Below are 10945 nucleotides of genomic sequence, written 5' to 3' on the forward strand. Positions count from 1 at the left end.
GGGGACGTAAACCCGCACGTGCCACACCTGTGTGCGCGTGCACACACCTCCAACACACGGACATACGTGCACGTGAACACACACAGAGGTGTGCACGTGTCTATACACACACGCTCATATGCACACACATGTATATGCAGACGTATGTGCACAACTATCCACCCCTATACCTACACGTGTGCACACGCTTGTGTGCCTGTACATAAGAACACGGGTACATGCAGCCATGGACACACACATGCACATACACACACCTGCATTTACACACACGTGCCCACACACTTATGGGCATGCCTGTACATAACACATGCATGTGTGCACAAATACGCACACACACACACTCACATGTGCATGCATCTATATACATACATCTATATACACACGTGCATAAAACCATGTGTAGGCACATGCACGTGTGTGCACACACCTATATACACGCACGTGCACACTGATGTGTGCACCTGTATATAAGCACACATGCATACACGCGCTTGTACACCCATACAAGACAGACGTATGCACACACATACACACGTCCCCAAATACACAGGTCGATAAGAACACACGTGTATCCACGCCCTGGTAAGCACTCATATGTACATGTGTCCGTACGCACACGCGTGTGCCACGGCCCTGCCGCGGGAGACGGTTCTGGGTGCGCGTTTCCCGGCGGAGGGACCAGGCGCAGCCACGGGGAACCCAGCGTGTTTCCAGGAGAGGACAAAACCGCCCCGTTCACCCCAGCTCAGCCCAACGTCCCCGCGCGCGCCCCGGCGCTGCTCCTGGCGGCGGCGCCGGCACCGCGTCAGTGTCCCGAAATCGCGGCCAGCGCCCAGTTGGTGACGGCCACGGTGGTGTTGTGCAGGTAGACCCAGGAGGAGTAGGTGAGGCTGCCGAGCTGCTCCTGCACGCAGGCCCAGGACACGTCCCCGCTGCAACGGCGAAGGGACACGTCAGGGCGGGGGGACAGAGCCACGGCAGCAGTGGCCACCCATCCCTGGCGGTGGGAGCCCGGGGGCCAGCAGAGCCGCCCCCGCGGGAGGGGCAGAGGAGGCGGCTGGGCATGGGGGAGCAGGGGCCGGGGCACGGGGACCAGCGGCCGGGGCACGGGGACCCTCTCCTGCAGCGCCCCCAGTCTGGCTGTGACCCCCCAGTGCTGCAGAAGTGACAACTGAGTCACCAGCTCCGTCACCCCCACCCTCTGCCCCGAGGAGCGCGGTGCCAGCTCTGCGGCAAGGGCAGCACCATGCGGGCTGTGCCCTGCTGCCCAGGGTGACAAATGGGTGACGCACAGCTGGGACACACAGGGGTGACACAAGGACACGGGAGGAACACAGCCGGCCTGTGGCAGGGGTGCAGCTTGGGGGCACGAGCTCTCTATGGGGCCGCGGTGACACCAACCCCGCTGCCACGTCCCACCCCCAGCCAGGACAGGGACAGACACTCCGCTGCGCCGGGGCCTGACCTCCACAGCCGTGGGGCCGCCGGGGGCTGAGCCTGCGGCTGCAGCACAGAGGGGACACGCAGGGAGGCGCGGGGACACGCAGGGAGGCGCGGGGACACGCAGGGAGGTGCTCACTTGCAGGAGTCGGCCCAGCGGTCCCAGCCGTGGCGCAGTGCGGCCGCCAGCCCCTCCAGCAGCGGCAGCAGGCAGCTCCGCACCAGGAACAGCAGCAGCTCCCGCACACACTCGGCCACGTGCAGCAGCGACTCGGGGACACGGGACTGGAGCTGTGGGACAGAGACGGCAAAGGCTTCACACCACCTGCCCCTTCATGTGGGGCCGCAGCCAAGGGGGACAGAGCAGTGGCGCAGTGCGGCTGCGGTGTCTGTCTGTCACAGCCCGGCTGCGGTGTCCGTCTGTCACAGCCCGGCTGCGGTGCCTCCTCCTCCCAGACCCCCGCACCAGCAGCTCGCAGTGACCGGCGGGCAGAAGCAGCCACAGGGATGTCACCGTCCCCCACCTGCCCTGGCAGAGCCCGGCACGGGCCCTTTGCTCTCAGAAGCCCCTGTGGGCTGCGGCCCCGCTGGGGTCCCTTGTCCCCTCCAGCGCACGCGGCACCGTCCTTACCCACTCGGCGAGCCAGGGCAGGCCGCTGCGGAGCTGGGCCAGCAGGGCCGAGCACTGCTGGGACACGAGCAGGGCCGCCTCGCCGCTCCCCGCCCAGAGCAGCTCCAGCTGCGGCTGCAGCGCGGCGGCCGCCCCGGAGCCCAGCCCGGGCAGGCTCCGCTCCAGCCACCTGCGAGAGAGCGAGCGCGGCTCAGGCAGCGCCGGCCGCCCCGGCTACGGGCTGCACCGGCACCACCGGCAGAGCCGTGGAGCACACGGGCACCGGCACTGCTGCACGGGCCAGGGAAGAAGGCGAGAACTGAGCTGGAAGCGCCCAGCAGAGCTGGGAACACCCCAGAAGGGGCTCCCCGAGGTCTCGGTGCCGGGTGAGCCGCCTCACCCCCGGTGCCGCTGCCACTGACCTGAGCCCCTCGCGGCAGCCGTGCCAGAGCGTGTGCCAGGCGCGCTGCCCGGCCGGCAGGACGCCCGAGTCGCGGAGCAGCCGAGCGGAGGAGGAGGCTGCAAGAGACAAGAGCCGTTCCCTGCGCAGCCCTGTGCTTGGGCTGTCCTGGGGACACACGGACCGAGCTGCTCCGCAAAACACCTCGGGAAACACTCCGAGAGGGGACAAAGAGGGGCGGAAACACCGAGCAGAGAGCACCCGGGTCAGGGCAGCTCTGCGGGAACCCTCCCGAGAGGGGACAGGCAGGGCTCTGTCTGCAGCCTGCGAGAGCGTCCGGCCCAGCACACCCCGCAGCCCCCAGGGACCCCCCGCAGCCCCCAGGGACCCCCACGCACACCCCGCAGCCGCCAGGGACCCCCACACACATCCCGCAGCCCCCAGGGACCCCTACACACACCCCACAGCCCCCAGGGACCCCCTCGCACACCCATTCACAGCCCCGGTGAGGACAGGGCTGCGCGGGGGCTCCGCTCAGGGCAGCCCCCGTCCCCAGGGACGTCCCCAGCGCAGCCGCCGCGCACCCTGGAAGGAGCCGTGTGTGCGGACGTCGTGCAGGAGGAATCCGGCCGCGAAGACCAGGAGGACGAGCAGCAGCCGCTGCCAGGGGAAGCCCCGGCCCCGCATCCGGCGCAGCAGCTCCTGGCGGGCGGGAGGACGCGGCGCCGTCACCGCGGTTCCCAGGGCCAGCAGCTCGGCCCCTCCCCCGCCCCGGCCTCCCCGTGAAACCAGTGTCATCTGCCCGGCAGCTGGGAGGATGGACAGGGGCCAGCGCCATCTGTCCCCAGCGTGTCCTGCACATGTGCCGCTGCGGGGTCCCCAGCCCGGCGTGTGGCGGCGGCGGGTGAAGCTGACCGCAACCAGCGCGGAGCCGCAACCCAGCGCGGAGCCGCAACCCAGCGCCGGCACCCAGCTGCCCCGGCAGCCGCGGCGCTGCCCGGCTCACCTTGCAGGCGGCATCGCAGGCAGCCACGTCCTGGGCGCCACTGGACCCTCTCGCCGCCAGCTCCTCGTTTGTCACTTTGAAGGAGCGAACCGTCTCCTGCAGCGACTGCCGCACCTCGGGGACAGCGAGAGCGGCCTCAGGCCCCGCGCCGGCAGCACCGCACACCCGGCACCACGGGCTGCGGGCGGAGCGGAGCCGGGAGGGGCAGGAACACCGGGACACGGGACACACCGGGACACGGGACACACCGGGACACGGGACACACCGGGCTGTGGGGACACCCCCGAGGGCCCTGCAGAGGCCGAGCGCCTTGGCCGACCCAGCCGCCGTCACCCGGAGCCGTGCGGCTCCTCTGTGGACCCTGAGCCACGGCCAGCGCCGCCCCCACAGCGCCAGAGCAGCAAAGCCAAAGCGGGGCTGAGTCTGGGACGTCTGTGCTGCCTGTCCCCGCACAGGGCCCTGGCGCCCCCAGGCACCGGCTGAGCCGCTGGGACAGCACCGGGACACACGGTGCCACGGGGACACCGCTCACGCAGGAACCTGCCGCAGCACACACCCGCTGTCCCCGTACCCCGGGACCTGCCCCACAGCTCCTACCGTCTTGCTGCTGCTGTCCCAGGACTCCAGCAGGTGGTTCAGAAGCAAACTGGGGGTGGAAAACGGGGGGCTGGGCCCAGAGCTCCGAGCAGCGGTGTGACCGCAGCGGGGCCCGCGGCGCGGCGGGGGACCCACCTGGACTGGGAGAGGTGCTTGGTGTAGAGCTGCCGCCAGACGCCGAAGCTCAGCGGGTCCAGGCTCAGGCACTGGCTCAGGGAGGTCAGGAGCTGGGGACAGCGCAGCAGCGTCACAGCCTGTCCGCGTCCCCCGCGTGGCGCAAACCCCGGCACAGCCGAACGCCCCAAACCCCGCGGCGCCGGCGGCCGCACCCGCCCGGCGCTCACCTCCTTCTTCATGCCGGGGGGGCAGCTCGGCGTGGCCCGTGAGAGGAAGGACGGGAAGTAGGTGTGCAGGGCGGCCTCGGGCCTGGCGCCGAACGCCAGCACCTTCAGGCGCGGGTAGAGCCGGCGCAGCTGCTCCTGCAGGCTGGGGACACGCAGGGTTGCCGGGGGGCCGGGCGGGCACCCGGCGCGGCCCGCGCGCGGCACGCGTGTGCGGCTGTACCTGGGCGGCAGCGAGTTGTTGGGCATGAAGGCGAAGTCCAGGAGGGGGAAGAAATCCTTGGGGCCGATCATCCCGAAGCCTTTGGTCAGGTTTGGGTGCATCCTGCGCGGCACGAACCCCGTCAGGGGGGGCCGGGCTGCCCGCACACCCGCCCGCACACTCACACCCGCGGACACAGCCCCACGCCCAGCAGCAGCCCCGGCCAGCGCTCGTTCCCCTTGACAATAATGACAGCGAGGGGTAACTCACATCAGCAGACGGTCCAGGTAGGAGACGGCGTACGGGGAGAGCGTCTTGATCCCGAGCACCGGCAGCATGACGCCGAGCCAGACTGCGGGGAGACGCGGCGTCACACGGAGCCCCCGCGTGTCCCGGGACACCGAGCGCGCCCCGGCCATCAGCACCAGCGCCGCGGGGCCACCCACACTCGGACCAAACCCGGGACACAACCCGCCCGTGTCCCCCTCCAAACTGCCGGCAGGCGACCAGACAGATCCCCAGAGAACCAAACAGACAGACGGACAGATCCCCAGACAGACAGATCCCAGACAGGACAGACCCCCAGACAGACGGACAGACCCCCAGACAGACGGATCGCAGACAGGACAGACCCCCAGACAGACGGACAGACCCCCAGACAGACGGATCCCAGACAGGACAGACCCCCAGACAGATGGACAGAACCCCCTTGGAAGCGCGGCCGCGCTGCCTCACGCTGGCAGCGGAACGCGAGCAGCTCGTCCCCCATCCCAGGCAGGACGGCTCCCGGGACCCCGCGGTTCCGGCGCCGGCCGGCAGGTGCCCTGGAGCCGGGCTGCCACGGGGCAGCTTCCGTGGCCGAGGGGCCGCCGGGGCTGGGCAGACTCGCCCCGCGAGCACCGTGCGTCGTGCCACATCTCCGGCTGCCCTGAAACAACGAACCCCGCACGCAGCTCCACAGTGTCCCACGAACACCGAGCGCTTGTGCCTCCGTCCCCAGCGCCAGCACAGGCCGTTCCCCTCCGCGGGGCGACCAGCCCAGGGGACACGGTTTGAAGCGGACCCCGCGCCGAGCGGTGACAGCAGCGGGAGCGCAGCACCGGGCCCGGCCGTCACCGCGCTCCAGCCGTCACCGCGCTCCCGGCTCTCACCTTTCAGCCCCTCGTGCAGGTCGGCGAACCCGGCCTGTCCCAGCGCCCAGAGCACGGTGAGACACTTCGCTGGCCGGTTCTGGTGCGACCGCAGCACTTCCAAGTACTGGGGGCAGGACAAGGACACGTTAACGGGGAAGAGCCCCAGCCCGTCCCGCCCCAACGCTGCCGCAAACGAGCCAGAGCAGCCCCAGCAGGGACCCTCGGCCCTGGGGGGCTGGAGCCGCGCCATGTCCCCCCAGACCCAGCCCTGGGGACGCGGAGCTGCCGGCACCGCGTGGTGCTGGACGGCAGCTGAGCCGCAGCAGCTCCTGCTTGGCCGGCCCCAGAGACCCTCATTGTGCCCCACGGCCGCCAGGGATGGACACGTCCCCCCTGCCCCCGAGGGGACAGAGCAGCGAGGGAGCACGAGCTCTGCGCGAGGACTCAGAGACCAGACACTGCGGGACAGCGGCACTCGCGGGGCTCTGGCACATCTGGGGAGCCCGGCGGGACTGGAGACCCTGGTCCCTCTTGGCCCAGGGCAGCTGGCGGCACGGCGGCTGCGGGACCCCGGTGGGAGCAGCGCCGCGCTCCCGGCGCCCGCTCACCTTGCCCAGGCTGGCCGTGGCGATCTTGGGCCGGTCCAGGAGCAGGGCCTGGATGCAGATCCGGTACCCGTGCAGGGACTCCCCTGGAACACAGCGCACGCCTCAGCCCGGCCCCAAGCGCGCCGGGGAGCCCCAAAGGCGGGACCCCGCCCCGCTCCCGGGAGCGGCCCCGCGCGGCGGGGGCGTCCTGCCCCCCGGTTCCTCTGCCCGCAGGAGCCCGATGGACCCGCAGACCTCAGAGCCGCCCCCAGCCCTGCCCGGCACCACAGGCACCAGCACCGCCACAACCCCGGCCCGGAGCTCCCGAGGGCTCGCGTCCCCTTGTTTGTCTCCAAAGGAGGAGGAGGGTTCAGGGGACCCCCCCCTTGTTCTCGGGCACTGGCCAGTGACCCCTCCAGCTCTGCTGGCCCAGGGACGGGCGGTGTGGCCACGGCAGGGGTGGCGTCCCCGCGCTTGTCGTGCTCCCCAGCACAGTCCCACTGCTGCCACCGGCCCCCCCGGGACACAATGGGCTTTCACCCCCACACACCAGCCACACCAGCTCACAGCGGCCGGGCAGACAGGGGCAGCGGTGACCAGTGGTGACCAGTGCGGTGACCAGTGGCGACCAGCGCGGTGACCAGGGGTGACCAGTGCGGTGACCAGGGGTGACCAGCACGGTGACCAGTGGCGACTCACCCTCTGCAGAGGAACTCAAGAGGGCTCTTAAACTTGCCAAGGAGCAGCAGCAGCGTCCCCACGGCCAGAAAACCCCAGCGCCGGAGCAGCCGGCAGAACCAGCCCGGCACGCGGGGGAGCCCGAGCCGCCGCGCCTCACCTGGGGTCTTGTCCAGCTCCTGCAGCATGGTGTAGATGCAGTGGTCGAAGAAGAGCTCCAGCACGCCGGCCGCCCGGCCCAGCAGCGCCCGGATGATGCTGCGCAGCTCCCGGCCCACCAGGCTGTACGGGTAGTCTGTGCGGGCACGGGGCCGTGAGCCCGGCGCCCCGCGGGCCCGGCACCGCAGCCGGCACACGGGGCCCGGCCCCGGGGTGGGGGTGGGGAGGCGGACGCTGCGGGGCGCGGGGAGGGGACTCCGCTTTCGGCCCCGCCGCGCCGGCCACGAGCGCTCACAGCGAGCGCGGCCCCGCGCCAACGGGAAACCCGGTGAACAGCCCTGCCACGGGCCATGGGGACACCCGAATGCCACACAGGTACAGGGCTCAGGTCCCTGCGGAGAAGGGGTGACTGGGAAAATGTCTGACTTGCCAGCTGTGCTCAGCCTCATTGCCTTGGTAGGCACAGAAAGTCAATTATAGTGACATCAGACAACCAGGAAATAATCCCCATTTTATTTGTTAAAACCACAATCTGGTGCCTTTTTTATCACCAAGTTTCCTGTGTGGAGAGAGGGGAAAAGCAAAGCCCAAGGGCCTCGGTTTGCAGGGAACGAGCCCGGACTGGGGACAGTTTGTCTCAGGGGAAACAGGGGATCTTTCCCTCTCCCGCCTGCGACTGTTCTGGTCCTGGGGTTCCCACCTTTCTAAAAGCCGCATGTGCAGCGAGCTGCCCTTCAACCTGCGCCCCGAGACCCGCGCAGGACAAACCCGGCACAGAACACAGCGCCGAGCCCCTTCGGCTCCTCCCGTGGGACCCAGCGACCTGGGGGTCTCATCCAGCCCAAACGCTGCCCGGGAGGGCGGGCAGGGCTGCCCCGCACTGCTCCCGCGCCGCTCCCGCGCCCCGTTCCCCGCAGCACTGACCGTGGGGGTGCTGGCTGAGCGCCGGGTCGCTCCGCGGCGCCTGCAGCTTGTAGTTGAGGTAACTGGCCAGGTCCTTCACCCAGACCGAGGGGTTCTCAGGGAACACGCTCTGGCTCTTCTCCAGCTCCTTCTGCAGATCCGCCAGGTCCAGCTGCAAGCGACAGCACAGCACAGACGTTTGACCTGGGGCGCGCAGGACGGCCCGAACAGCACCGAACGGAGCGTCACCTTCCGCTCCCGGGGCTGCTGGGCACGGGGGAAGCGCCGCCCGCGCCCACGGAAACCCCCCGGCCACCACCCACGGACGCGGGCGGGAGCGCCGGCCTGCAAACAGCGCCTGCCTTGGCACTGGAAATTGTCTGCTGACTGGCACAGGCTGCTCCCGCAGAGCAGCGGAACCCGCGGGGACCGCGGCGCCCGGCGCCGGCGGGGCTGCGGAAACCCCAGAGCGGGGACGTCGGGAGGGCTGCGCGGCTGCGGGAACGGGCGTCTCCCCCCGGAGCCCCGTTCCACCCTCCCGCAGGTGCCGGGACCGGCGGTTCCGCACAAACCACCCAATGCACCCGCATGGCAGGACCAGCCCAGCACCGCCCGGCTGTGCCGGCACCGCCAGCACCGCAGCGGGAATGCAGCCGCGACCATCGAGAGCCATGCAGCTAACAACGGGCAAGCGCCAGGCCGTGAGCTGCGAGCGTGGCCAGCGGCTCACACCCTCTCACCCTGCTCCCCGCGCCATCTGCCACCAAACGTGGTTATTGTTGGCGCTTTAGCTCGGTGACCTGCGGGCCGGCAGGGACCGGCGCCCCGGCCGCCCTCAGGGGGCTCGGCGGATGCAGCCACACTCGAAGTTTGCAGCCTGACGCCTCCATACGTGCTGGATTTCAGTGGCAGCACGTTACCAAACCTGAGTTGGGTCCCTTTTCCCGCATGTTTGTTTTTGCAACCATTTTGAAAAGAGGAGTAAGAAAAAATAGCTGCCGCTATGTCAAAAAATAAGCAACGCTGTCAGCAAAGCCGACAGAGCACCAGGCGCACGGCGCCTGCGGCTGCCGAGCCGCGCGGAGCGGCCGCCGGGCACCGCGCCGGCCCCGCTGTCCCGAGGAACGTCCGCCCACACGCGCAGAAACGACCCGTCAGGTGTGCGCTGGCTGTCCCGCGTGCGGCTGCCGATGCGCAGCACCGTGTGCCCAGCACCGTGTGCCCAGCGGGCTGGGAGCCGCAGCCACGGGGGCACCGCGTGGGGCGGGGGACGCCCAGGCACGTCCCCTCACAGAGTCAACCTGGGGCTCCTTGCTAAACCCAGACTGTGCTCAGACAGCGTAAGGATGGGTGGGACGGAGACAAACAAGTTCTACAGATTAGTCTGGAGCGCAGGAGCTGCAGACTCGGCTCCCAGGACCTCGCCAGTGCGACAGGGAGGAGGCTTCACCAAGGAAGCTTTCTCAGGATCCTCTCGGGCAGCAGACAGGGAGGGGTGAAGAAAGAAACCAGACATTCCCACCCAGCCACCTCGTTCCTGCCGACGCCAAAAGCACAACCCCCAGCAGGGGACGCGTCTCCCGGGCCAGCCCGGCACTTGCCAAAGCGCCGAGCACCGTCTGCTCCGCTCCCGCCGCCCCCCCGGCCGCGGCAGCGCGGCACAGGGCCGTCCCCAGGCGGGACCGAGCCCGCGGGTGTCCCGGCACACGGGGCTGTGGCGTGAGACTGAACCTCGGCCTCCTCCCCAGGGCCACGAGCCCACGCGGGGACACCGAGCACACGTGGGCACGGCGCTCCGTGCCGCTGCCTCCGGCTGAGCAGACGGCAGCCGCGGGGCAGCCGGTGCGGCCCGGCACTCACGGCTCTCAGCGCTTCCTCCAGCGAGCGGCATTTCCCCGGCTTGGCTCCGGCGTCGCTCGCCGGCGGCTTCTTGGTGCTTTTCCCCGCGTGCTGCCGGCGCTGCGGCGGCTCCGGCGCCGGGGGCACCTGCTCCTTGTTCTGCTTCTTCAGCGCCTTCTCGAAGCCCAGCTCGAAGATGGTGTCGGAGGTGGCGATGGGGGCTGGAACAGGGAAGGGCAGGAGGTGGCTGAGGACCCGGGAGCACCGGCTGCACCGGGCCCAGCCCCGGCGGGGGACGGGGACGGGGCCATCCCGGACCGCAGCCCCTGGGAACCGCCCGTCCCAGTCCCGCCAGCCCGCCCCGCGCAGGGCACATCCCCCGGGCCGCAGCCACGCGTGCGGGACCGAGCGCACAGCCCGGCAAACCTCCCCGGCGCCGGCCCCGCACAACCGGCCCCGCGGCGGCGGTGACAGCCCGGCGCGGCCCCGCCGCCCTCACCGGCCGTGGGCAGCCCAGCGCGGCCGGCGTTGGCCTCTCCCAGGGCGCGGCGGCTGCCGGTGCCGCCCGCGGGCCGCCGGCCCTTGCGCACCACCTCCCAGCGGCCGCCGCCGCCCGACAGCGCGCCCGGAGCCGCCGCCATCGCGCCGAGCGGGGAGCGGGAGGCGGCGCCGCGCCCGCCCATTGGTGCCGCCGCGCACACGCGCCCGGCGCGACGGGTGCCACGTCTGCGCCCCGCCCCGCCACGTGACCGGGCATCCAGGCCCGGCAGGGCTTGGCCAACTCGCCCCGCCCCCAGAGAGGCCCCGCCCGCTCCGCGTCGCCGGCGCCCGCTCCGCCCCCACCGGCACCGCCCCGCCTTCTCCGCGAGCCCCGGGCGCCCAACAACACAGGGCAGGGGGGAGGGAAGGGCGGGGCCTGCAGAGCGGGGCGTGGCCATGCAGATCAGTCACCGCACGGGCCGCCGGGAGCTCCCACGTCACGACAACGCTGCCGCGAGTGTGCGCGACTGTTGCGTGGGCGCTGAGCGGAGGCGACAGACCGTGGGGCGC

The 10945-nt window shown here is 70.7% G+C and overlaps 1 protein-coding gene across 3 annotated transcripts; it reads right to left on the bottom strand.

The window, feature by feature from the left end:
• Positions 1-569: 569 nt before the first annotated feature.
• Positions 570-10561, bottom strand: TMEM214 (transmembrane protein 214). 3 transcript variants are annotated; one of them, XM_082048154.1, is made up of 17 exons: positions 10395-10561; positions 9917-10116; positions 8078-8228; positions 7155-7289; positions 6338-6420; positions 5748-5853; positions 4867-4948; positions 4618-4719; positions 4398-4539; positions 4189-4280; positions 4054-4102; positions 3457-3561; positions 3035-3152; positions 2473-2569; positions 2072-2240; positions 1580-1731; positions 570-932 (listed from the first exon to the last, which is right to left on the bottom strand). In XM_082048154.1, exons 1-17 carry the CDS (start codon positions 10534-10536, stop codon positions 806-808), a joined length of 2052 nt encoding a protein of 683 aa, XP_081904280.1. In that variant the 5' UTR covers positions 10537-10561; the 3' UTR covers positions 570-805. The 3 variants fall into 3 exon arrangements, 2 of the variants coding, with proteins under 2 accessions (XP_081904280.1, XP_081904279.1); XM_082048153.1 differs by having other exon boundaries at positions 3457-3570; XR_014183585.1 differs by having other exon boundaries at positions 810-932; positions 1466-1731; positions 3457-3570.
• Between the last annotated feature and the right edge of the window lie 384 nt (positions 10562-10945).

The sequence above is a fragment of the Streptopelia decaocto genome, assembly GCF_964273445.1.
Source record: "Streptopelia decaocto genome assembly, chromosome: 3".
Lineage (NCBI taxonomy): Eukaryota > Metazoa > Chordata > Aves > Columbiformes > Columbidae > Streptopelia > Streptopelia decaocto.